We start from the raw sequence: 27,394 nt of genomic DNA, 5'->3' as shown, positions 1-27,394 counted from the left end.
AATATCCCCAAGCCTTCATCCTATGTTTGTCGTCCTCAGGCTGACGAGCGTTTCCGTAAAAACATTCAGGGCTCCCCTCAGTCCGCCCCTCCTTCCAAGCAGCCCCCTCTGCCTCCCCGCTCCTCTGAACCTTACTCCAACGGCGGCTCGGCTTCGGAGGCCTCCGCCATGCACCGACCCATGGAGCCTCAGGTAACTCCTTCCTCCTCCTCCTACTCCTCCTCCATACTCTTATAATTGACGTTTAATTGGAATAATTTGAGTTTTCCTGCTTGGAAATCTTTTCTGAGTATTTTCAACAACACAAGTTGGCGTTATATGCAACTGAACCGAACTTGAAGGTTTATTAAGGGGACTGGTCGGAAACGAAAGCAAATTCGAGCCAAAGAAATGCAACAAACGAAGCCTTATTTAAACAAGGGACGCATTGTTTTGTGTTGTTCCGTGTCTGCCGTCTGCATGTGTATCTACCAAAGCACACACAGGTGCTAAACCTCACGCATCTTCCCCTCGTGTCTCACTTGTGTTGTCTGCTTGTTTCGCTTCCCCTCCTCTTCCTCACTCCCTAAAAGGTCCAGTGGTCCCACCTGGCTGCTCTAAAGAGCAGCAACAGTGCGGCCCCCTCTCCTCCTCCGCCGGTGGTCTCTCGCTCCCAGTCCTTCAGCGAGTCTGGCGGCGTGAGCTCTAGCTTTGCACAGCTTCACCTGCGCTCCCAGGACCCACACCATCACCACCACCCATTGCCTGTACGCCCTGACCCCCAACCCCAACCTCCCCTCCACCACCCCCAGGCCCAGACCCGGCTCGAACGCCAGACCAGCGGCGAGGAGGTTCCTCCCAAGGTAAGGAGCTGGCGAGGGCCGCTCTTATCCCACTCCCCTCCTCCCCTCACCGTTGGCCTCCTCCTCTCACATCGTCCTTCACTCTTTCCGTCTGCCTTTGTTTGTTTAATCTCGTTTTAGTCACAGCAGAAGTAACTCATAAAATGCATTAGAATTGAATCTTCAAGTAACAAAACCCAGTCACTACAAAGGACTTTATGACTCAGATGGCTTAAAGGGCTCATGTGTTGCTCATTACGTCATAGTGAACGGGTTGCTTTTCTTCTTCTCATTTTACTTTTATTTTCTCACTCTCAAGTAGGCCTGTCACGATAAACGATAAATCAATTAATCGCACGATAAATTAAACCTATCGACCTCATTTTAATTATCGGCTTTATCGTCTCTTCCTGCCTAGGTAGCCGGATGTGCCCATCAAGGGCAATATAGTATACAGACTTAATAATCTGCACTCTTTTGGTTGAATGCAGTATTTATATCCACTTTCGCTTTATGTTGCTTAGCTTTTATTCAAGTACGCTTTTTGTTAATGGAGACTGAGAATGCATTTTATTTTTGTTTTTGGTTGTTTTGTTCATTTAGTTTATCAGTTCCAGTGTTATGTGTTCTTTTGAAAATAAAGTGTATCTATCTATGGCAGGAAATCACATGAATTATTAGTCATTTCCATGAAATCAGTGTCAAAAGGTCTTGAACAATATTATTGTTTGTCGCAATAATTTTTTTAGACAATTAATCGCTCAGCAAAATTTGTTATTGTGACAGGCCTACTCAAGACTTTTTCTGGTGCAGATACACAATGCTGTTGGTAAAGTGTCTTCCCTTCAACGTCAAATCCAGAGTAGGGTGGTAACCACTTATATTTGCTTGAGTAACTTTTTGAAAAGGTAGCAGTAGTTTTATTACATTGTAATTTCTAGTTTTACTTGAGTATTATAAAGTATTGTTGTTGTTTAAATTATTCTGATTTCGGTCCTTAAAATAATCAAAACCTTTTTTTTTTACCAAATACTTTTTTACTCTCTTGTAATTTCTTGGACATCCATTTTTTTTACTTTTACTTTCTCATACTGAGAAATTTTGCTTGCTACTGAAGTAAAATTTTTGGATTCTCTACCCACCTCTGGTAAAATCAAATTTAAATAAATGCGAGAAAAAAAAATACTTTCAAATTGTAATTTCATCTATTAAAGGGAACATCTGCACACCTCACTTCACTCAACTAAGGTCAAAGTTCATGATATAAGCAATAAGAAAGATGTGTGTGGGGCTGCTCTAAGCTCAGCAAAATGGCCGTATTTTGCGAGGCAGCAGCACTTCTTCACAGCATTGTATGTTTGTGTGTAAAGTTTTAAAATTCTTTCTAATTTGTGACAACAGAAGCGAAATGAAATATTTATCGGAAACGCCTTTGTCTGTCTCTGACAGGTACCAGTGAGGACAACATCCAGGTCTCCTGTGTTGTCTCGCAGAGAGTCCCCGCTGCCGTCTCAGCCCAACCAGAGGAGCGTTGGCAGGTCAGTGACGGACAACTTTCATTTATCCAACCATGAGCAATTATTTTACATTTTCACCAAGACTAATCTAAAATGTACAGAAAATGTAGAAGTTATTTGTTTTCCACGTTAAAGGTGTTATTTTTCCGCTGAACTGTGAGGTTGAGCTAATACAATCAGACAAAAAAAAAAAATAAATAAAAAAAATATATATATATAATTGTTTCTGTCGGAATATACCGTTAACAACCAACAAAAGAAGCCAACAAAGAACCAGAAACTAGCGGCATTTTTCTGAGGCTTGAACTGGAACGCATTCAAGTTGGCTTTGACATTTCACCCAGATCCTAGTTCAAAGATAAAAACGAAGAGGCCGACTACAATTAGCATTACACACCTTTAATGATGTACTTCTCAGATGTTTTAACCTTTGAACAATTGAGCCACAGAAGTGCAAGTAAACTGGTTATTACCACATTTTCAAAACCTGCCAGCCATGTTGGATTTTGAAGCCAGGGTTTCTTTTTGTTTCTTTTGTTTTTATGGCTAAACTCAGAAAACAGAAAAAGAATCAGACCTTTTAAAAGTGCTTGGTAGCACAGTGGTTAACATGTTCATGTCGAAATAGTGTCTGTTTATGACTTCAAATCTCAAAATACAATCAAGTTTATTGTATTTGTCAAGTTATTGCTGTTACCTGATAAAATGTGAAAAGTTCACTGCCTTGCCATAGTTTTGCAAGGTACTGTGAGAGGTTTCATTTACAAGCCATTCTTGATAACCAGAGGGTGGCTGAGTAATAATCAATCATCATGTCATGTCACCATAACTCACTTGATTTGTCAAGCAGAACTGCACCATGACGCTCTGCTGAATAACACAGGGGCACATACATTTATTGTAGACGGTTTACTTCAGGTTGTGCCGTTGACTTTTTTTTGCGTCGCAGTAATGTGGAGCAGCGCCCCCTGTGGGACAGAGTGGAGAAGCTGCAGTCTCGGCCCGGCAGCGGCAGCTCCTCGGGCTCCAACGCCAGCTCCCAGGCCAGTCCGGGTGACCGCTTCAGGCCACGTTGTGAGTCGCCTGGTACTGTACACATTTCACATACTTTACTAACAAACGGCTACAAGATTAAAAACAGCCTCTGTCCGTGTTGCGTTTCTCCTCCTCACTAATGCCGTTTTGTTTTCATAAAGCTTCGTCTAAATCTGAAGGCTCGCCTCTGCAGCGTCCGGAAAACATCCCAAAAAAACAAGAAGAGAAGAACTCCTCCAGGCCCACTCGACCAGCTGTAAGTTCTCAATCTCAATAAAAACTTTCAAAAAACGTGTCAATTTTCCCAACTTTATTTCTCATGTGAAAGATAAAAATGTGAAAAATGAAGCAATCTTTTTGTTGATTTATTTATATTTAGATCATAAACAAATAATTCATGATCTAAATAGGTTGATTGCTTTTTCCAAGAAAAAAATTTAATATCAGAGATCAGTGTTTTAGAAAAAGGAAAATAATCTACAAGAAATGCTTTGGATGGTGTAGAATTTATTTGATTTTCCACATCTAGATATGAACAGAAAAACAAAACGGATTAAACCATCTGAATGTTTTTTTTGTTTTGTTTTTTATCTGAAAGACAAAAAAAAACAAAAGAACTGAATTTTTACTTTTACTGTATTTTACTGTCCAAATTTCATAAGTCTTTGAAACCAAAGTCTGGAATTTTCTAACAAAGTTCCCTGAATTCAGTGCAGATTGTAGGAGTCAAAGTGTTTCCTCTGCCTGGTTTTTACTGCTCCGATGTCCAGAAGTTGATCAAAACTGACAGGAAAATCAAAATCCTGATTGCACACTTGATGGTGAACAGCTGGAACCTGTTTTTATTTTTCTCTTGCCCTCTGTTTTCTGCCACTCTTAATTTTCCAACCCAGGGTGACATGGTAAGCGTCGTTCACGCGTTTGCGTCATCATCACATCCTTGTTATGCTCAGGGTTCCTACACACTTTGGAAAAGCTTAGATTTTCTACCTGAGTTTTTGAGTTTGGGGTAAATATGGGAAAAATTTAAATAAACTCGGAAAAATATGCGTTTTTACAGACTTTATTTCTTTTCCCATTTTGTTAGCTGCTGTTGTCCCTTCTCCTTTCCTTCTGTATGTCCTTCCCCTTACTGTTTCCTTCCTTCCTTGTGTCCTACATCCTTCCGTCCCTTTTCTTGTCCTTTGTTCTCTTTCTTTAATTTTCCCTTCCTTCCTTTGTTTCCTTCCAGTCTCTGATTTGTCGGATTCTGTCGAGTGTAGAAATATCGGCCATATTTCACAGCAAACTTATTTTTAAATTTTAAAATGATCCCAAAGGACTGGGAGCTCCGGAAACCAAAGTTTGGGAAAGTTCAACATATTTCCATGAACGATGTGTAGGAACCCATTATGACCGCACCTTCACTCCACTCCCTGCATTGCACCAGTAAATGTGAATGATGATGACGATGCAGCAGCTTCTCTCATGCCTGCCACTTCCTCCTGTTCACCGCTCGCCATCAACACAAAGCAGGTTAACCCTCAGCTGCAGCTTCCTGAATCTGGATTTGAATGCAGACACACTCCTGCTGCTTCTCTACACGTCAGAGCGACTCCTAATCTCACCTGACCTTGTTGTCGGATCAGATTGCAGCCCGTTTGTTTTGTCGAGCATGTCGGGAAAACGTCCCTTTCCCTGCTTGTGGTTGACCTTATAAAACGGCATCATGAGGTTCCTGATTACATGCTACTAGGACAGTCTCAATGCATCCTGGTGACATTTTTACTGACTCCAAGCCTGGGTTTGTCTCTAAACAACCTGTTTGAACCTAGAAATGCAGTAAACTCTCCTTATTACTCACCAGTCCTTCCTTTTATTCCCTTGCTTTCTTCCTTTGTTCCTTCATTGCGACTTTTCTTTGTCAATTCTTGACGCCTCTCTCCCTAAAGATCTCTGCCAACTTGTAGAAAGCGATGAGGAATCGGTGTGGCTTTGGCTTCAGATGCTTTAACACCGTTCAAATGAAAGAGTCTTTAATCTATCCTTGCAGGACCTGACCGCTCTGGCCAAGGAGCTGCGTGCGGTGGACGACGTGCGGCCTCCTCACAAGGTGACCGACTACTCCTCATCGAGCGACGACTCCGGCACCACGGACGAGGAGGACGAGGAGGAGGTGGACCAGGAGGCCGGAGAGGAGTCCACCTCAGGAGCCGAGGACTCCAGGACGGGGTGAGTCAAAGTGTTTCCCCAACAGGAAATGTTCTTTCTTGTATTCCTTGTATCAGTTTTTTTTCCAGGTTCCATATTGAAAAACTGCAGACTACACAAATATCCATCATAAATTCAAAGTAAACTTTAGTATTTCAGATATTTAAAATGAACACGAAGGACTGGAAACTGGAAAGTTGAGTCTGGAAGCTCAGTAAACCCAAACTGAGCTGAATGGTCCTAACCCTCCTCTGACCCCCTGCCAGGAGGCTGAGCAACGGAGAGACAGATTCAGCTAAGACCATGCTGGTGGAAGACCTGGAGAGCGAACAAGCCACCACCCCCTCCAAAGACGGCACCCTGGTCATCAGACAGGTAGAAAACCTTCCCGACTGAAGCAAAAAAACAAGTTTTAATTTGACAAAAATCCAGTTTTCATTTTCTCGGCCCAGGCTCCGTGTTGTTCATTCTCCTCTCTGCCTCGTTTTGCTGCATGTTGACTGTGTTGTGATGTTCCACCTTTACTGATCTTGTTGTTAAAATGCAGCTTGCGTTTGCAACCGGTGGTGTTGCTCTTCGAAGATGAACGACTGTATTATGCAATAATTTGCTGAAGTATTCACACCCTTTGAACTTTTTCATATTTTGCCACATTTCACCCAAAAACAACAACCAAATTTGGACTGAATGGAGAGCATCTGTGAAGCCGGAATTTTCAGAATCTCAATTGGTTTTAGGTCTGGACTTTAACTAGGCCATTCTAACATATGTGAAATATGACTATCAGCTTGGTTTGGCTTAACATTTCTGAAAACGTGCCATAATTATCCAAAAGACTGTTTTTCATCTGTTGTCTTGCTAAAAACAAAGGTTAAACAAAAGAAGGACACAGATTGTGTCAATAAATATAATTATTTCAAATAGTAAACACAAAACTGCAACACAATTCAGTAAATTTTAAGAAATACTAATCGATTGCAGACTGGGTGTGAATACTTTTGCGTCTGGATAAAAAGTTGCAACGCCCTGAACCCTGCAGCTCCTCTTCCTCTCCACCTGCTTGCTCGAGCCCAAGTGTGCCTGTTCTTGCTTCCAGAGCACAGCTGACACAAAGCGGTTGGTCAGTCTCTCATCTTCCTCCTCTTCCTCGCCCGGCTCTGGCCCCAGTCAGGGCTTCCCGGAGAAAAACGGCTTCCCGGGCCGCATTCACCACCTGCCCGACCTTATCCAGCAGAGCCATCACTCCCCTTCCTCTTCTGCAGCCATCCTTTCCTCCATCTCCATGTCCATGTCTCCCTGCTCCTCGTCCTCCTCCTCTTCCTCCTTCCAGTCATCCTCTAGCCAGGCCAGTCCTGGAATGTGCTCACAGATTCCCCTGGACGAGCTCACTGCCATCGAGGTATGTCGCCCTCACACCACAGAGGCAAACAAACAAGGAGCGGACGGTTTGGGAATAAACGGGCTCAGATGTGGAGAGGTTGTGTTCATCTAAACATTTAAAACTAGGACTGGGGGGTGAATCAGTTTTTTATCAATTAATCAAATTATTTGTTTTTAAAGATTTAGTTTTTTGGGGGAAAAAAATCAGGATTTATTTATTTTTTTAAGCAATTTTTGGATTTCAATAGTTGAGTGATGTCAGCACACCCAGGGCGGCCATCTTGTTTGAGAGGAGTTTCTGTTTGAACTTTGAATTCAGGTCAACTCTACAACAAAATATAATTTTTTAAATAGAGGAAATAATCATAATGTTTCAAGAATGGAGTCTCAATGTCTACAGAATAAATTTTAGAGAATTTATTAAATTAATTATTTAAGCTTTGTACTCATTAAAACAACCTTTATGACATTCTTCTGTTAAAACTGTGTCTGAATTTCTGCTAATGTTATGATTATATTCTCACAATTTAACAAAAATTCTCCTAGCGTGACCCTAAAACTCTCTTGCACAGCTCACAGAAGGGATGGTTGAAATATAAGCTGCTTTTAGAAATAAAGCAAGATTTTTTTTTTTTTTAAATTGAATCCGGTAAGGGAAAAATGTCCAATTTTATTTTAAACTGTATTGCCCAGGCCTAGTAACACAAGATAATTTACAGACACCGCGCACACATCTGATCCCGTCTATACCGACTGTGCAGTCCTTGGCTGTTGGTTCCTGTCTGCATCCTCCTGGCTTCACTTTCGCCTCCGTCTGACTCCACTGACACCTGGTTTTAATCCCTGAGCTCCTGCATTATTTCTTCTCTCCTGCTCCACAATCCACCCTATCAAACCGCCGCTAACATCGGTGCCTCCAGCTAGCAGAATGTGGCCACAACATGGCGGGAACTAAACCGGATCTTTGGATTAACGACGGCGGGACGATTCCGACTAGAATGACTTGCATTTCTTGTGATTAAAGAAATCTTTTTTTCCTCTAACAAATCACAGCGGCCTGCGTCTGGAAAGACTTTAATTTCCTTCAGCTCAGTTCTTGTCGTCCGTTTTTCGTTTAAAACGTTTCTTCTCCCGCCCGTCTCTGAAAAACTAACATTCTGCACGTGATCCGTTTGTTTAAATGTGTTTTACTGCCCATTTATGTCGACAAAGTTCAGCTTGAAGTGGTTTTGTAAGAATTTATTGATGGTGTGCAAAAAGAAACAACCTTGTTGTTCTCGCCATCTGACTTTAAATCTGGCTAAACTTTTCCCGTTTTAGGTAGAATCAACAGAATTATTTCTATTTGCTAAATGTCAAAGACAACGACATAATTTAGCCACTTCCATCCGTTTTAAGAAAACCCACACAAAAGCACAACATCAATGGAAGTTGCAGCTATCTTGCCTTTCAGGGAGAAGACTTTCTTTTGTGTGCATAAACAGCAAGATTAAAGTTTGCAAATTCACTCAGATATTTTTCCTGCTGAAATTTAAGTTGGCCATAATGACTATCATTACATTTTAATGTTAAAAATCTCATTATTCTGACATTAAGTATATAAGATTTGCTAAATGTAAAAACAGGAAAAGTTTAGTGTGATTTAATTTCAGACGCACTTTTCAAAACTCTCTTCCAGCTTTTTCTAATTATTTCTGAAGGTTGAAGCCTTCAGTGCTGCTTTCCCTTTTAAAACTCTTGTTTCTTTCTTAATGTCAAATATCTTCCAGTCCCAGTCAGAGAACAACTCCATGTCCAAACACAAGTCCTCTTCATCGTTCACACCCTTCATTGACCCTCGTCTTCTTCAGATCTCTCCATCCAGCGGCAGCTCCCTTAACAACATGGGTGAGGCGGCCATTTTGGGAAATATTGAAACAGACTGTGTATTATTTTTAAATGCTCAGTTATGTTTACCCTTTAAAATAAAAGCAACTAAAACTATATTTATACTTTCAACTATTTTAGTGCTTTTTTCCCCATCTAAAACTCTCATTAGTTTTACTACACACCTATAAATATTGGATGAATATTTGGAAAATCTTCCTCCATACTACTATGTACAGTATAAGACATGTTTCTGTTTGGCATCTAGAAGTCTTAAAATGGCAAGAAATGTTTAATAAAAATATTTTTATGTCGTATTAAGCATCTACAAATAAAGTCAGGTTTATTTTAAAGCCTTTTTCACATATTGGCTCCTAATCGCAGGGAGTTTTTTTTAGATTGAGAGTGTTGTATATTTAAAAAAAAAAAAAAGTCCAACCAGAACTGCTTCTGTCCGCCTCTTCCAGCTGGATTTGGTCAAGAAGGTCGGCTCGCTGACCCACTGAGGTCTGACCCGTCCCGTAAAGGATCGGTGGTCAACGTCAACCCCGTCAACACGCGCCCACCGAGCGACACTCCAGAGATCCGCAAGTACAAGAAGAGGTTCAACTCTGAGATCCTGTGTGCAGCACTCTGGGGTAGGATTTAAAATAAAAATAAATAAATTAAAAAAATCCAGAAATAGGAGCTGATTGACTTTGTTGTCCTGTGTCTGCTTCAGGAGTGAACCTGCTGGTCGGGACAGAGAGCGGGCTGATGCTCCTGGACCGAAGCGGTCAGGGGAAAGTCTACCCGCTGATAAACCGGCGTCGCATCCAACAGATGGACGTCTTGGAGGGACTCAACGTTCTGGTCACCATATCGGGTGAGGACTGCACACGGATTTCCAAATTCAGAATCTCTGTATTTTCTATGCAAAGCCGGTTCTACGGTTCTGCTCTGGGCTGTTTCAGGTAAAAAGAACAAGCTGCGAGTTTACTACCTGTCGTGGCTCAGGAACAAGATTTTGCACAACGACCCTGAAGTGGAGAAGAAGCAGGGCTGGGTGAACGTGGGCGACCTCGAGGGCTGCGTCCACTACAAAGTCGGTATGTTTTGTCGTTTCTTTAAATTTTATGAGTACATTATATTTATTTCAATCTTATTTGTGAACCAGAAATCATCTTAGATGATTACCTGAAATTTTTTCTTTTTTTTTTTTTTCCCTGAACATTGCAGTGAAATACGAGAGGATTAAGTTTTTGGTGTTGGCCTTGAAGAACTCTGTGGAAGTGTACGCCTGGGCTCCCAAACCCTACCATAAATTCATGGCATTCAAAGTAAGGAGCATGACGGATTCAGTTTTCTAGTCAAAGGATTTTTACCACATGAAACTTTTACATTTTGCCAAATTACAACCCGACACTGAAAACATCTCTGAATCTAACACGCACCTGGCTGGTCTTTAGTCTTTCGGAGACCTCGTGCACAAGCCTCTGCTGGTTGACTTGACCGTGGAGGAGGGCCAGAGGTTAAAGGTCATCTACGGCTCCTGCTCAGGCTTCCATGCCGTCGACGTGGATTCCGGCGCCGTCTACGACATCTACCTGCCCACACATGTAAGCGTTCGGGCCCGGACCGTGAAGCCCACGGTGTCGTTTTCCGCTCTTTACCGCCTGACTCTCCGTTTCTCCAGATCCAGACCAACATTCAGTGCCACGCCATCATCATCCTCCCCAACACGGACGGCATCGAGCTGCTGGTGTGCTACGAGGACGAGGGCGTCTACGTGAACACCTACGGGCGCATAACCAAGGACGTGGTGCTGCAGTGGGGAGAAATGCCGACGTCAGTGGGTAAGGAGGCATTCCTAAACGGAAACTAAACAAATTGATCATGGGCTCATGAAGGTAACGTGCTCCTTGTTCTGCTGCAGCCTACATTAGGTCAAACCAGATAATGGGCTGGGGGGAGAAGGCCATCGAGATCCGCTCAGTGGAGACGGGGCACCTGGACGGCGTCTTTATGCACAAAAGAGCCCAGAGACTTAAATTTCTTTGCGAGAGGAATGACAAGGTCAGAATGAAATGCTTTTTTTTTTAACTTGGCATATTATAAAATAGTAGCATGTCTCTTGTGGTCAGTACTTTTTGGTGTCTGTATCTTTTGTTCCACCCAAAACATCTTTTTTTTTTTTTTTTTTTTAAGGTCTTTTTCGCCTCTGTGCGTCAAGGCGGCGCCAGCCAGGTGTACTTTATGACCCTGGGACGCTCCTCCCTTATGAGCTGGTAGCCAACGAGGCGACGAGCCGACGACGGAGACGAGCCCGTCCTGAGCCTGACCTGGAGGAGCTCCCTGTCACACACTCAGGCAAATCCCAACCGCAGTTTGGACTGTAATCATGAAAATAAAGCGGGAGCGAATGGAGGCGTGTTGGGGTTTGTCACCTTTAGGTCTAGTCGCCTCGCTGCCCTGCGCGCTTTCCTCCAACTCCACCGAGGGAACAATGGTAATCGATTTCTTTTTGTGTCACAGTAAAACTCGTATGTAATTAGCAAATTGTCCGGAGGGGTCGACAGAAGACAGCTCTTGCTGTTTGGGAAAACAAAACTTGATGTGCCAGAACTTGTGTAGCTGTTGACCTCCCTGTCGAGCATGTTTCTGAACAACTCCAGTCCTCCCCTCTGATCGGTGCTTGACGTGCGAATCTGCGTCTTCACTTTGTTCGCCTTAAAGTGAAAACTCCTATAGGGACCTTTGATTTATCTGTTAAACACAGGGTACAGGATCAGCAGCTTGTACATACTAACTACAGACTCTCGCAGGTTTTCCAGTCACTTTTACCACTTTGCCTCATTGTGCTGTAAGTTATGTTTTGACAGTATCCCTGTTGGTGACGTCATGGCGCAAAATTACACCCAATTGTTTTTGTTTTTAAATACACTGTATATTTTGGATGTGACTTGCTGCATATAAATAAACGGCAACAAAGCAGGACACATCAGACGAGCTGTAAAGGAAAAATCCACACTATTTATCCTCAATCTGTAATATTTTTAGGGCTCTAACTTTCTCATGAAGTGTTCGGTTTGACTGCTGTCGTCAGGTTTCGTCTTTTTTTTGTTTTTTTTTCTACTGGAAATATAAAAACACACAAAGTAAACACATCCAGAAATGTGACATATCCTGTTTGTTTTTATTTTCTTTTTATATTAGTTCCAAGTAGGGCTAGGGTTAAACTGTGAATTAGCATGCAGGATTAGCAGGATGACGGGCTGGAAAAAGGGAATAAGAATCGACTCGTCGTCTCTCTGCACAATCGGGGCGTTTACCTGTTTCAGGCTTCATCTGTAGCTTTACGGTTGCCTTAGAAGGGTTCCCCGTCGATTTTAAAATTGGAGCTAAACCCTGAAGACATTTGGATGTTGTGTACTGCTGGAACTCCTAAAACCAGCCATGTCACCCAAATCTTGGACCTCTTTTTAATGACACTTGGTTGTTTACATAATCATGTCCAGATCAAAAGGCATCCAAACCAAAACAAATGTTTTACTTGTCATATCTGAAGCCCATTCTTCACTTCACTTCCCCTCCCTTTCCACAGTTCAAATGCATCTCTGCTTTCATTCATACAACACAACTTCCTAGCAGTCTTTGCTGTCAGACGGTGCCTTCAGGTGCGTCTGAGGGTGACGGGATTAATATTAGGTGCTTTTTTTTGTAGTCTTGGGCTGATGAAATCACTCGTTCTCACAGCAGTGTTACAGAACCACTTCAGATCAATTTTTTTTAACGTAGTCTTTGTTTCTGACATTTCTCTACAGATAAGTATGCGACTGCAGTGGTTTTTAAATTGTAATGCACACCTTATGTTCGAAATGTTTACAGAAGCAGATGTTTTTCCTTTTGCTTTGCTTTTTTTTTTAAAACCAGTGTGTGTCAGTATGAATATTTATGGTTTATTTTTAGGCTAGACTCCCCCCGTTTTGTATTTTGTAACCCTTTTTGTATTATCATTTAGACGTTTCTGTGCAGGGATAATCAACTTCTGCTCAATAAGTCCACAGTGTCATTTCACTTGATTCCTCTGCATCCTTCGCAGTGCACAGTAGGCCGCTGGCTGTGTGGCAGAAGATGTTTTCCAATACCCAGGTGACACGTTTTCCCTTAAACATCACTCTGCCGTGCCTCTAATTTATGTCCTCTCTGTGTGTGCTATGGGGATTACTGTGTTTTACTGAAAGTCTTTTTTTCCTCCATTGAATAAAATCAGAAGTGATTTACAGAGCTGTCATTATTTCGTAAAACATTAATTTTTCTGTAAATGTCTAGGTTTCTGATGGTGCAAAAAAATACTTAAACTAGAGCTTGCTTAGGACAAGTAAGAAGTGGCTTTTATGTACTTTTGATTGCAAGTAACTTTAGGAAGATAATCTACTGGTGGAACTATTACTTTTTTAAATCAATGTTAAGGATTTACTGATACTGACTTAAAATCGGTTTCTATATTGTGCTGAAATGTTACTTGTAAGATAAAATCACTTTCTATGAAGGATGAATAACTAATAAAGTGCCGAGAGGACCTCTTCAATCTGCCTAAAGAGTGGCTTTAGGGCTGGTACGTTATGAGACTTTATTTTTAGATTTAACTACTCAAGGCTAGCCAAAATAAAAATATCACTTGTATTTTTTAGTCCAACTACAAATCACTTGTATTTTTTAGTCTAACCACAAGAGGGGGCTACTGCACCTCAAGCAGAAGGCCTTTTTAGCAGCGCTTTGTAAATTAGTTTTAACTCTAAATGAGATCGCTTCCTGTTTATTTTACAGTTTAGAAAATTGAGACTTAGGCGTTTTATCTTAGTAAACGTATTTCAGATATTGTGTCAATCTTTGAATTTAAACTGATGTATGATTTAAAAAAATACTTAGTGTCAGCTTTTGCCTCCTTTTTGTAACGAAACTAAGCGATTGCTTTTGGAGTTTTATTGTGAAACTCCAAACCGGAAATACTTTGTTGCTATATCAGCTCGACGGAGGTTGGTTGGGTCACGCTGCAGCCCCAGCCGGATGTTTTGTTGTGTCCGTCTCCGGCCCAGAAATGGGAGGTTTTGCTCGTTTTAGCCCCAAACTGGTGCAGCGGCGTCCCTGACCGGGTAAGTGGCCGAGTCTGGCGGTGAGCTGAGCGGACTCATTAGCCGGAGGAGCTGCGCGTTGGTGCGGGTGGAAGCTGGAAGAGAGGTCGTGACGGTGTTGGGTTTCTGCGGTGGCCGTGCACGCCTCTGCGCGCGACCTCCGCGACGTCTTAAATATGGATAGTGGAGCAGATTGTAGAGAAGGAGGATAGGGTGTTGTCATTCCCTTTAAAAAAACGCACATCTCGAAATAAAAACATGAATATTGTGGACTGAGGAAGGCCGAGATTATGCATGTGTAAGGGAAAGGAGTCCGTTTCTTCCACCTGCTTTGTGTTTAAATCCAAAACGTGGACTCTGTGCATTATGTTTGAAGCAACAAAGTGAACATATGTAAATGAAACCTTAGTGTGGTGACTATGCTCTCCAATAAACTACCTTCTGTCTTGTTGGCTCGGTAGAAATATACACTTCTACCGATAAAAGTCTATTTGATCGGTAGAAGCTGCACATTTGTAACTGTTTGCGTTAATAACATGTTGGGGTAATGCATGCGGAAACTTCAGCTCTGCTCCGTTTTCATAAGTAAAAGTGAAGTAGTTGGGGGTTTAGGACAGACGGTCTGCAAATCTCCTGGTCCAACAGTTTTCTCTATCTGACCCTAAGAGCAAAACATCCGATTAGTGATAATCGATGATTGATGGTTACATAGTTGGCCCTCAGGCATTCATTTGCTTTTGGATTTTTAGGAATGCTGCTTCTAGAGTTTGCAGCAATTAGAGGTGCAGACCACGCAAAAAATCGTTTCCACACAGTACATGACTACAAGATCATTTTTCGTCCAGATCACTGTAGATTTATACTTAAAACTGGAAGAAGTTCAGGAATTATTTACTGTGGTCTCATAGTTTACATATCAAATTCAGTGTAAAGTACACTTTATGTACCTGAAATAATTTCACTCATTCATCCTTCTTTAAACTCATTCTGTATAAATTAAAAGCTTAGATCTAGAAATTTGAGGCAAAAGGGATTAAGGCTGAAGCAATTAATCGTGATGAATTGATTATTGCACTAAATCAACTAATTTAATCATTGATTAATCGTGGACTATGCAGATTTTTTTTTTTTTAAAGGCCTTTTGCTGAAAAATACAACTTATTCAGAGCAGTAACTAAGCCCAAACTGAACGAAATTTATGTTGCATTTAAGATAAAAACTTCTTTGTCCGTAAATATTGTCAGTTTTGGCTCCAGCTGGTTCAAATTCACGAAAAGGAATTATTATATTTTAGGCAATAAAATGCTTGTTTTCTACTTCTAATACTGTATGTAAAAAATTTGGTTAAATGGAAAAATCTGCAGAATGTGTCAATGTTTTATCCAATTTATTGTCAGAATAATCAATAGAAGAATCGATTACTAAATTAACCGTTAGTGTCAGTGGGTTAACTTTTATTCGAACTGCGTTTCATTGTTTTTGCTCCATGATGCTGCCATGTTTACGATGAGCCAGAGGCTCGGTGGGCGTCATGGAGACGAGAGGAGCAAAGATTTGTGTTTCCCAGTCATCATCTGGCCGAAGTGTGCCACAACAATGCAGAAGAGGGACATAAACTTCTTGAACTCCCCACTTTGCGTTTCTCTCCTGCTTAAGCTCATCCGGCCCATCCTTAAAGGCCGGACGGTTCAGCCTGTCTCTCTTCCCCCCCTGTGGCAGAACCACCCCCAGCCTGAAACAAAAGAGAGAAGAGTGACTGTGGCGCTCTGTAGCCAGGTGTTCCCCACGATGCAGCTGCCCTCCCCAGCCTCCCTTTGTGTGGCTCTATTGTTGACCGGCCCTCCCCTCCTTGATTCATCGGCCACACAGGGGAAGCCCCTTTCAGGCTTGGGACAGGAGTGTGTGTGTGGTGTGTGTTGGAGAGTACGCGTGCCTTAGGGAAGCAGGCATCTGCCCAGAGCCACTCCCCTCCTCCGCCTCCTCCTCATGTCTCGGTGTAAATCTGCTGCTCTCTGATTGGTGAAGAAGCTCTCACTTCAAACCAGGCGACGGCGGACATTGTTGCTCCATCTGTCCGGCCGCTCATTGTCCAACCGGCCTGCTGGAGGACGCCGTCTCGCTCCGGAAGAGGCTTGGATGGAGCAACTTTGGCTCCTGATTTGCGTTCATTTCGCCTGCAGCGTTTCTCCTCATCTGCTCAGCGAGGATTTAAATATGTGGAAATGAGACACCCAGGTCTGTCTGGCTCTGGTGAGTGATATGAACCCTCCACCTTTCTGCTGGCAATTACACAATTATTCCCCTGAACCTAACTGACTCTCATATCGGAGACGTTTTGCAACACAATCAGGATGTGTGCATGAGAGATTCAACCTTTTTGGTCTAATAAATAGACCTGCACCAGAAGTTATTGCGATAAATAATAATATTGTTATTTTGAGACCATTTTCAAGTAATATTATGCAAGAACACAAGGGTGAAGAGAGGTCAAGACGGGCAGCAGCACACGTCATAATAGACAAGACAAAGCCAAATAATAAAATTAGACATTCAGAGTTATAAAATACAAACAATTTGACAATAATAAAAAAATAAAAAGAAAGAAAAGTCATTTCATACGCTGGTCCAATCAGACTGCTCTTTGGCTCGCCGTCACTTGAACAAGCAGGAACGATAAACTAAACGTCTGAGGTTCAGACATGAGAAACGGCCTTCAAAATGCTGAGTCATCGTATTCTAACCGTAAGCTCTCACTGTGAAATGCTGGCGTGTGATTTTAGCTATTTTAATTAGAAGTGAATGCGTCCTAAGTTATTCCGCTAAGTGTTATCTCAGTATTGTTGAAACCTAACATGTTGGAATGATTGTTTGGGTGTGGATTTCATAAAAGCTGCAATATTTTATAAAAATGAGACGAGATCTAATATGAGATCTACACTTTTACGCTACAAGTTTTCTCTGATTGACCTCATATCAATCTTTCTGGGGTGAAACAGGGGAACGTTTGCATAGACGATTAGCAATAAATCAATCGCATGATCAATTAAAACGATATCAATCATTTTCATTTTCTTGATTTATCGTTTTTCTCTTTAATGTTTATTGATCTTTGAGAATGTGTGCTTGCATTATCACTGCTGGAACAATTTATCGTACAGCAAAATGTTATTGTGACCAACCTGGAAGCTGCTTCTTAAACCTGTTTGCAATAAATCAGAAGCTGGTTTACGATGAAGTACGATGTGTGGTCACAGTAAAACTAGATAGTCTGGAATAGTTGAGAAAAAATGTCCTTAGAGCATGTTGGACGTCCCAATTTCATAATTTTCATAAACGAGTTCATAAAAGAAAATTGAGTAATTCAAACCTGAATTGTTTGCTGAAAGCTGAGGTGGAAAAATTCCAACTTAACCGAAAATTAGGATAAAAAAATCCCCATAAAATAAACTTCAACAATTCTAAAATTGGTCAAAAGTACTTAAAAACATACCTAAAAAAAGTTAAGATATGAATACACATTGTCTCAAACTCTAAAATGATCTCTAACAGCATAAACAAATCAAAGCTTTATTGTTGCGCTTAGAAAGTTTTAGGACTTTAGAATAGCATTTGGACTAGAACTGTCCCCTCCCCCACGTGTTGCTAAATTACAAAGAACAGAAGCTGAAACAAATATTTGCAGCTCAATTTGTGTTTCTCAAGATTTTTTAATGAATTAATCTGAATAAAGTGTACAGAGACCGATCGGTAAACATCTGCTGCCCCCCCCCACACACACTCTGCTACCCCCATCTGATTCTGCCCTTTTTTTTTTCTACATTAACTTTTGCACGGTAGCGGCTGTGCATGCAGCCATGCGCCGCCAGACGACCCCCCAAGAAAAAAAACCGCCTTTTTAAGCCGTCCCTCCCCTCCTCTGCACACTCGCTGTAAGGAGTGTGTTACATATTCATCAGCGGCTCTATCACGGCGCTTGAAAGGTTCCCCCGCCGGTTAAGAGAGGGGGCTCGTTTTGACGCTTTCACGTTGCACTGAAAGCCGGACGACTTGAAAATCCGACACTGAAAAGATCCAAATAAGAAGCATTAATGACGAGTTGAATGTTTTTGGATTTTCTGGAAATGAGATTCATCAGGTCTTTATTGTCTATTTTTGTACCTTCAGTAGTTTGGATTTGAACTACGTCACCCTTTATTTTATTTTATTTTATTTTATTTGTATGTGTGTGTGAACTCTGCTAATACAGAATGAGCAGCTCTCCTGTTTCCCAGCACATTTACTCAGTTTGCTTGTCGGCAGCAGGGTTGTTGATTCAACTGCTTGTATCCTTGGGTCCTGCTTATGTGATGCTTTTTGTTGGACCTGAGAGGAGAGCATCCTTATAAAATAAAATGTGGCCTCACTCTTTGTATGAGCATGAGTCACCTTGTGAGGTAGATCTTGTTCATGTGCTCTTGGGCATCATCGACGCCCACAGTGGTAAATGCCAAGGCCCCGATCCTAATCACTGCTGCAGCTCTATTGTTGTCAGTGAGGCACACTTAAGCCCAGCTCGTCCCTCATATAGGACTTTTTTTTTTTTTTTTGCTCGGGTAGCCGGTTGAACGCTCCTATCTTGGCATGCTTTCAGCAGCTGTAGCTTAGCAACAGTAGCTCGGCAGCTCCTGTTTCATAAAATGCTCTCCACCCTGGTCCCCCTCCCCTCCCAGCATCTCCGAGTCGTCTCACCTCCCCTCGTCTGCTTTGTCCAGATCTTGTTTGACTTGTTTTCAGGAAAAATCTAGACTTCCACCTTATCTGCACAAAACATTGGCATATATTTTTTTGTTTAATTGGAAATATTTTCTGTAAAAACCTTTGTAAGATTTATCCAAATCTTTGTGCATATCACTGGACATTAATAAATTTTCAGGCTTAAATGGACATCAAACATCTAGTGTCTTTCTTTCTTTCTCAAACTTCTTTCCACTTGACTTCATTCTGTTGCAGCAGAAAAACACCTTTGAGTGTTTTTCGTCAAGTAAAGACTCTTAAATTATAACTTTAATGCTTATGAATATGCCAAAATATTATAATGTTCACAAAGGATTTTTTTTGTGGAAGACTTCTGACTTTAGCAAGTTCCAGTTTCCCTTTTAAATTACAATTCATTCATTAAGTACAATTTAAGTACAAAAAATATGTTGTTGATCCAAATGAGAAGTTAAATGTTGCAACTCAGATAATGCAAGTTTCTTCAAAGAGGTTTTTTTAGATGCTATCTGCTACTTCTGTAGCAGTCTGTGTCACAGCGACTCTGATCTGAACACTGGTTTTGTATGACAGTTTGCATAATTATATAGTTGCACTATAATTCAAATTATTTGCAGACACAGCAGTATTTGCATCTTTTGAGGTTTTCCTCAAAAGATGCAAACCTCAGCATGCTTTCAGAGCTCAAAAGAGTAAAAAAAAAAAAAAAAAATCAGTTCAGCCTTCTTGTTATCAGCTCTCTCTTAAAACGTAGCAGGCTGAACAAACCACAGACATGAAAGCAAAAGGAAAAACAATTTCCTCTTACAGGAGGAACATTTTTCAGGCAGCAGCTGCTAGAAAATGTGAGATTTCTGAGCTAAAAATGGCCAAATTGTTGCATCTCTGAACAGCTTCACCATTAAGAGGCATTTGCCATTAAAGATAAATGCAGTCGGGGAGTTTAATTTGAGGTGGTAACACGCAGGTTTTGCCAGATATTTGTAGCACCTCAGGGTGGGAGGGAGCATATGGACCTTAATTACAAGGTTGACTGAATTCGGGGGGGTTAACGGCTGGATGTCTTGTTTTCATATAAAGCGGTTCATCCCATGTTGCTCTGTAGATTAATGTGCTGTGGCACAGAGCTTTTTAAAACATACTGAGGTCAGCTTCTTGGGGTGGGAGGGGCTGGAGAGGGTGGGGGTGGAAGTCCATTAATTCATTCATTACAGTGAGGGGGCCCCTTTGGTTCTTTGTGTGTGCGGCACGCAGTCAGAACCAAAGCAGATTACATTATAAATTTACAGAAACACAAAGAGAAAAAAATATATATATATTTGGTAAGATTATTTTTATAAAGCAGATTCTGGCTGCTATATGTCGATATGTTGCAGCATGCTAGGTCCCGCTACGCAGCTACCTGCTGGAGGGCAAATAAACTGCTAGCAGATTATGACTACAATTGGTTTTGGCTATCAAGTAGTCAAATGCACACGATATATAAAAGAAAAATGGATCCAATGCTTTGCTACTAATTGCTAATACTATAATAACTTGATAAGAAGGTCAGGAAAACGTTTTAATAAAAAATAAAAAAAAAAGGGAAAGGGAAGTAGGTCAGTTATGCTAGCTTGACTTTGACAACATTATGTTCTGCAGAATTTGATGGTTTTTTGATTTTGAGTCCTAATACATCAGTGACGTTTTTAGTTAATTGCTATGGCAACGAGTTGACACGGAGAGCACGAGCGAAAACTAATACGAGTGGTTCTCGGTTGTTCAAGAATTTTCTGCCTTATTGTCCCTTTTGCTGTGCTGCACTGCACTGAGTTAATAATGCGTACGTCTCCAGGTTTCATTCTGTTAACGGAAGTGTAAACGATGCTACGGATGATAAGTGAAAGAATAGTCCTTTTGCCTTCCAGCATTGTGCGCACGCGGATGTAAACGATAGCATGCAACATGTCTATGCTGGCTGTATACTAATACTAGCTTGGATGACGGGGAAAATGTTGCTTAAAGCTATTAACTCCGTTTCGTCTCCCCCGTCAGGCTCAGATGAGTGGAGCTTGGTGAAGGAGCGCTGCTCGGCCCGGTGTGCTGGATGTCTGTGACGGATCCATGGGCCAGAAGGACCATGTGGAGGCGGGAGCAGTCCTCGACCTGGCGGCGGACCTGGAGTATCTCCACGTAGCAGGGGCCGACCGGCAGGCTGGCGGCCTTGACGGACCCCCTGCTATGGAGGAGCAGGCGGAAAGCTTCACCACCACCACCACCACAGTTGGTTCCCCTCAGGAGGAGAGCGGTGGGTCTGATGGCGAGTGCAAGTCGGCGCCGCCGGCCACAGCAGACTCAGACGGAGGAGAGGTCAGCTACACTTCCAGTAAAAACACCCACCAGCCGCTGTGCCGCACGCCATGTGTGGATCTGGGCACGGAGGGGCCTCCTGAGCCTCTGTCGGATCCCTCAGGAGGACCGGAGCGGGACCCTCCCGAGCCTCCAGCCGACTCCCCTGCACCAGGACCAGCGCCTAAGCCGGCGGGGAAGGAATACCAGGCAAAGCTGGAGTTCGCCTTGAAGCTGGGTTACTCTGAAGACACTGTGCGCCAGGTGCTGTCCAAGCTCGGACCCGACACCCTCATCAACGACATACTGGGCGAACTGGTCAAACTGGGCACCAAACCTGACAGCGAGCAGCCAGCGGGAATATTGATCTCTACCTCATCGTCTTCGTCATCCTCGTCTTGTGGCTGCTCTGACGTGCTAGATGGCCAAAGATCGGACTCTCCGCTACCCTCGGAGTCTGTCTGTGACCAGGACAACCTGCGGCCGATCGTGGTGGACGGTAGCAACGTGGCCATGAGGTGAGAAGGAACGCTTTGGCCAGGAATACCCAGTTAAATGTGTCATCTATGAACCTGGTTCAACAGAAACATTGAGCCTGGTGGCCAACCCTGGGAAAAACCCTGATTATTGTGAAGTTTGACTGAATGGAATCAGGAATTTTAAGTAAAACAAGCAAATACAATCTTAAGAACACAAATTTAACATTTATAATACATGTAAAGATATCTTTGTTATGCCCTACAGTCATGGAAACAAGGAGGTGTTTTCCTGTCAGGGCATCCAGCTGGCTGTAGACTGGTTTGTGGAGCGTGGCCATCAGGAAATCACGGTTTTCGTGCCTGCTTGGAGGAAAGAGCAGTCCCGCCCCGATGCTCCAATAACAGGTAAGTGAAAAACAAAAATATTCTCTTTAAGCAGTGCAATTCCTTCTCTCTTTTATGTCCGTTACCTGAATTTTTCCCACTTTCTCAGATCAGGAGATCCTGCGGCGCCTCGAGAAAGAAAAAATCCTGGTCTTCACCCCCTCACGGCGCGTCCAAGGTCGGCGTGTGGTCTGTTATGACGATCGCTTCATCGTCAAGCTGGCTTATGAGTCAGATGGCATCATCATCTCCAATGACAACTACAGAGACCTGGCTAATGAAAAGCCTGAGTGGAAGAAGTTCATAGACGAGCGGCTGCTCATGTATTCCTTCGTCAATGACAAGTAAGGATTTTGCTGCTAAAGGATGGTGAAGTGTAGGTCTTTAGTTTACAAGGAGACTTGTATTGCGCCTTAAGAAAGAACCTCATGTAGAAAAAGGATTACCAGCCTTTAAATGAACACTTTGTTTCAGATTTATGCCTCCAGATGACCCTCTCGGACGTCATGGCCCCAGCCTGGACAACTTCTTGAGGAAAAGGCCAATCATGCCTGAGCAGAAGAAACAACCCTGTCCATATGGTGAGAAAACAACAGGAAAAAGTAGTCGCTGAGTCCAAATACACTCTTGTTACAATCCACTTAAAGCAGTGGTGTCTAAAGTTGGTCTTGAGGAACTGCTGTCCTGTGTACCTTAGGCGTTTAACAATTCTGGAAAAAAGAGTGTGTTGAAAGTCCTCCGCACGGACATGAAATGTCACAGATGCTTGATTATAGTTGTTGCTGTCACAGCCATTACAGCCAGTTTCTACACTTACCTCACACACTGCTCCTCAGCCTCTCTCTCCCCGACTCTCTGTTTTAGGGAAAAAGTGCACGTATGGCCACAAGTGCAAGTACTACCACCCCGAGAGAGGAGCTCAGCCTCAGCGCGCCGTGGCCGACGAGTTGCGTGCCAGTGCCAAGAGCTGCGTCCCCTCCAAGAACCAGGGGGATACTGGCCTGGTGAAGAGCCACAGTGTGCCAGCTGGCACCATTGAGGCAAAAAACGGTGCCCCGAAAAGGCAATCGGATCCCAGCATCCGAGCTCTGTCATACAGTGACGCTGAGGAGAAGCTGCTGGTGAAAAGCAGACTAGAAAGCCAGAAGAGCAACATAGGTGGGAGCAGCAGTAGCAGTTCTAGTAGCAGCATCAGCTGTGGCGGAGGTTTAGCTGTGTCTTCAGCCCTGGCAGGACCGTCGCCTGGTTTTGGTCTTTTGCAAGACCAACAGTCCAGATCAGGGACGCATCTACCAGCCCCCAGCCATGATCTCTACCCTCACTGTGAGACTCCAGACTTAAGCTACTACTCTGTAACCCGGGCCTACTCTGGCCTGAGCCTCTCCTCCCGACGAAGCCCGGACTGCCGCTACCCCAACGATCCGGAGCTGCGGCACGGCTCGATGGGCTCCGCAGGTTCTGAATGTGGGAGTGAAAGCAGCGTCAGTTGTGGCAGCAGCGATTCGTATAGTGACCGATCCTGTCCCGGATGCCCCCCAGATCCTCTATTAGAAGAAAGCATTCATTTCCCCAACCCCGCCGGCCGCCTGTACCCTCATCACATCGCTTCCAACCATGAGCTGTGCAGTCTGCATGCGGCAGATTACCCAAGCATCCAACACAACCACACCTCTAATCCAGCCGTACATTCCTACCATCTGAATGCTGCGTGTGGGCAGAGCTGTGTTCATGAGCAGCCTCCACCAGAGGGACCCCCTAAACGGCCCCTTTACCCTCTGCCTCCTCACCTCCAACACCAGCCGCTAGCTGCCCGCTCCAGCTGCCCCGGGGACTACCACTCTCTGCCTCAATCCAACCGTCAACCCCCCGGATCTCCCATTGGCCGCTGCCTGGCCCCCACTCGCGGTGAAAGTGTATCCGACTCGCATCTGTACGAACATCTCTCTGCGTCTCACCACCACCATCGACCGAAAACGCTGCCCAGCTGGGAGACATATTATAGGCAGCCGTCACTCCCACCGTCGCGGTACGAGCCGTCGTCCTACCAGAGTCTGCCCGACGCGCATCAGTCATCCTGGCACCCCGCACCGTGGCCTCAAGAGGGCTACAGCTCGTCTCACCCAGCTCTGCACCCGTCCCCGACACGTTACCTAGGCCACCCGCCACCACCAGCCCTCTCTCCCCACCCTCCTTACCCGCCTCACAGCTCCCATCTCGCTCTTCCGTCACACCCTCCTCCCCCGTACGGGCCGCAGCACCCCGAGTCCCCCGTGCACGGTCGCTACGAAGACGTGAGGGAGAAGGTTTACGTCGACCTTTGCAACATCTTCCCCTCGGAGCTGGTGAGGCGTGTGATGGCTAGGAACCCCCATGTCACGGACCCCCAGCAGCTGGCTGCCGCCATCTTGGCAGAGAAAGCTCAAAGTGGCTACTGAAGAATCCCCTCCCGTTTGGACAGCAAAAGAAACAAGTCAAGAGGAACAGTCATCTTTGAGAATCTGTAACCCAGAAGCCCCAGTTCTTTTGTTTTCATAGTCGACACGTCTTTAACAAGCAAAACTACTCACACGACTGCCCAAAGGAACTTATACAATTTTACATCAAAATTATAACTTTGTCAGCTGCTACATTAATGATGGTAATGACCAGTTATTAAACATGTATGATACATGGATGTATTGTACTCTTGCTAACACAAAATACTGTTTGAAAGTTTTTCTAGGATGCTAAAACACATTTTCAGCTTTATATCCAAAACTACTGGTCTTTAATATGCAGTAGTTTGACTTTTATTTTGTCTGTATTTAATTATGACCTAGTTAATCTACAGGACACCTGGCTAACATTTATTACTTAACTCTTACTTAACTCTTTGTACTCCAAAGAACATGAACCCTAATTTTGCCGTCCGGTGTGGGAAACACTTTTATATCATGTTTTTGACGGTGCGCCACCGACGTCGATAAGAATTCGCTTTGACTGAATAAGGATTTTTAGAGAAACCTGCAGAAATGCAGTTGTTTAGGTTAAAGTTCACATGTGTGGCGTGCTTAAAAACTATGTATTTACACATTAATTATCTTTATGCTACAGTTCATTCTCTGGTACTTGGTCTGTTTCCTGTATCAATCTGTTTGTGTTTGTGTGTTGTGTTGTTTGCTGGGTTTTTTTTTCCATGATTGAAAAAAAAAAAAAAAAAAAAAAGGTGTTCAAAATGTCGTCTTATTGAGACGGCAGTCTTTTTTGGTCAGAGTTGTAAACCGTAGAGATGGGTGACCCTGTCCTGTGTACCTTAGTTTTAGTAAGGGACATCTCTCTCATTCTCTCTCTCTCTCTGTTAGCCCTAGACTTTTGGGTCAGCTCTGGTTATTTGCTTCAGTTCAGACGCATCGTCGACAGCAAATGTAAATATATTTAACCGTTTCCTTCGCTTTGCTTTCGGGGCCAGTAGAGTCCGCTGTCGTCTGGAGCAGATCCCAGCTGAATTCACGCCAGACGGAGAAAAACCCTGTTTGATACAAATTGTATCATGAACTAAGTCGCTGATATTATTTATATACAGTACATTGACTTGTCGGTGTAATGCGAAATGGCAAAGTGCATTGCCGACCGTTCTGTTTTAATTGCAATTTTACAACTTTTATCTTTACAAATAGCTTTGCGACAATTCATTTGAAATATATATTTTTTTGAAAAATAGTTGCAGACCTACTATGTTTAGGTATCAACTACATTACTTGTTTTCTTCGGGTTTCGTTATTGGCCACGTTGGTAAAGATGTGTAAGAAGAAACCAGTTTTACATTCACACAATCTCAATAAATGAGGAAAAAGTAAAATTTTCACATTTCTGTTTATATAGTGGATCTTTTTACACATCCATAGCAGGGTGGGCAATACCAGCTGTAAATAACCATTAAAGGAACATTTAGTGATTGACAGCCTGATTTTAGTCTAAGGTTGGGATCACTACGTTTTTAAATCTCCATTCTTGTTTTGCGTTGTTTTTATTTAAGTAAGACGAGTTGTAATGAACTTAAAACAATTTCTCCCAAGTTATGAATTCAGTAGAGTTCATTCGTGATTAAAATGGTATTTAGACGATATCCCTGTGGCCATTTTGAATTTCTCCCAGATAGCATTATTTTCATCACACATACACACCCTACACTCATTTACGAACTCTATTCGATTTGACCGTTTATTTGGGGCAGACAACATAATGATGATGTCGTTTTCTAAATCCCCATGGGACGCATGGTTATTTTCATACAGTCAAAATGGTTACTACTTAAGTCAGTTGATGAGCAGTTTTTAATCTTTTTGTGAAAACTGCTTATCAAGCATGGTTTTGATGAAATTCTCTTCAGAATTGTTTCTATCCTGATGATGTTTTTCCGTATAATTGCCAAAAAGCACTTAGGAAAAAAAACGACTAAAAAAGATATTTCTCAAAAACGCAAAAACTTTGAAATTAGAAAGAATTCAAACCCACATTTGAAGTTCAAAATGGCTACCAAGGAGGGTAGCTTGAGTGAGCCTTGTTGGTTGACAAGCTTGCTTCATAGTCCGTGGTGACACATTGTACAAATATCTGTTTAACTGTACAATAATATTGAGAGAGAATTATTTGTGTTTATTGAAGAAGCGCCTTCCCTCCGGCCTCCTGGCACCGTGTGTCAGTGTGGCGACTGAGCGTGGGCCCAAAGTAATGCCTCTTCGTGGCATTGTGCTTATGACACATCCGATAATCTGAACTATGTTCAGCTAACTATTATGCATGAAGGTTTTTTTTAATTCTTAATTTTCTGCATGAGTTGTTTTTGTTTTTGTCTTGCCATGATGTTACCGACGGGCCTGTAGGTTTAAACGTTTGCTTGCTTGCACGTTTTCTGAGCAGGTCACTTTATTTATATCTAACCGTGAAGGGGGCGTGGCCTCCTCTCCTCTGTGCTGCACCCGTGGTAACATCTGACTTGTAAGTCTTTTAAAATTGACTCGGAGGCTAAAAAAAATCCAGTTTCGCATTTGTTACATTTTCTCAATAAACTAACAGTGTAAAAACTTCCAACTGTAATTGTGATTGTTGAATAAAGGCAACGTACTGCTCTAAAATACACTTCAGGTTGTCTTCATTTTTGTCTCCTACCAAGCATTTAACTTATTTTGAATTTTTAGTGGGAAAAGTATTCTGATTTATGATTTTTCCAGCAGTTAAGTTATATATTTTTTAAATCTACATAACCCCTCGCCTCCAAAGTGTCATAAATCAATGAAATGCTAGTGAATATATATCCCAAATAAAATTGTAAATAAGTACAATAAAATGTATGTCTTTGTTGAGCTTTTATGAATTTTTCTAGTCAAAACATGAACAAAGCGTTGAAAGGTCTGTGAACCCTATTTAAGAAGTAAGGAAGCTTCCATTTTTAAGCGTTTCAGTTTAATTTAAACTCGGGTGATGCTTTTTTTATTATTGTTACAAGATAAGAACTTTCCATTGGTAGATTCAGTTGCTCCGTGTTTAAG

At 42.6% G+C, this 27,394-nt stretch overlaps 2 protein-coding genes across 8 annotated transcripts in view; both read left to right on the top strand.

The window, feature by feature from the left end:
- The window catches only part of LOC103475444 (mitogen-activated protein kinase kinase kinase kinase 4), a 36,286-nt gene extending 23,215 nt beyond the window's left edge, over positions 1–13,071 (top strand). Inside the window, exons 16-32 of one of the 6 annotated variants that reach the window (XM_081616484.1) lie at positions 40–192; positions 573–842; positions 2,271–2,359; positions 3,288–3,412; positions 3,535–3,629; positions 5,406–5,584; positions 5,830–5,938; positions 6,660–6,962; positions 8,713–8,830; positions 9,277–9,447; positions 9,531–9,674; positions 9,763–9,897; positions 10,028–10,128; positions 10,258–10,407; positions 10,485–10,644; positions 10,725–10,864; positions 10,997–13,071. In XM_081616484.1, the coding sequence (XP_081472610.1) occupies positions 40–192; positions 573–842; positions 2,271–2,359; positions 3,288–3,412; positions 3,535–3,629; positions 5,406–5,584; positions 5,830–5,938; positions 6,660–6,962; positions 8,713–8,830; positions 9,277–9,447; positions 9,531–9,674; positions 9,763–9,897; positions 10,028–10,128; positions 10,258–10,407; positions 10,485–10,644; positions 10,725–10,864; positions 10,997–11,080 (2,526 nt within the window). In that variant the 3' untranslated portion in view covers positions 11,081–13,071. The other 5 variants (XM_081616471.1, XM_081616488.1, XM_081616476.1 and 2 more) reach the window with 5 other exon arrangements.
- A 686-nt stretch (positions 13,072–13,757) lies between these two features.
- On the top strand, positions 13,758–26,984 carry LOC103475429 (putative ribonuclease ZC3H12C). 2 transcript variants are annotated; one of them, XM_008427031.3, is made up of 6 exons: positions 13,758–13,944; positions 20,710–21,521; positions 21,748–21,887; positions 21,976–22,210; positions 22,341–22,447; positions 22,731–26,984. In XM_008427031.3, exons 2-6 carry the CDS (start codon positions 20,779–20,781, stop codon positions 24,299–24,301), a joined length of 2,796 nt encoding a protein of 931 aa, XP_008425253.1. In that variant the 5' UTR covers positions 13,758–13,944; positions 20,710–20,778; the 3' UTR covers positions 24,302–26,984. The 2 variants fall into 2 exon arrangements, with proteins under 2 accessions (XP_008425253.1, XP_008425263.1); XM_008427041.3 differs by lacking the exon at positions 13,758–13,944 and adding an exon at positions 13,967–16,173.
- The last annotated feature ends 410 nt before the right edge of the window (positions 26,985–27,394 follow it).

This window comes from Poecilia reticulata, chromosome 2, assembly GCF_904066995.2.
Source record: "Poecilia reticulata chromosome 2, P_reticulata-male-v2, whole genome shotgun sequence".
Lineage (NCBI taxonomy): Eukaryota > Metazoa > Chordata > Actinopteri > Cyprinodontiformes > Poeciliidae > Poecilia > Poecilia reticulata.
Note: the sequence above shows the minus strand (reverse complement) of the source record. Positions and strands in the feature narration are given on the sequence as shown.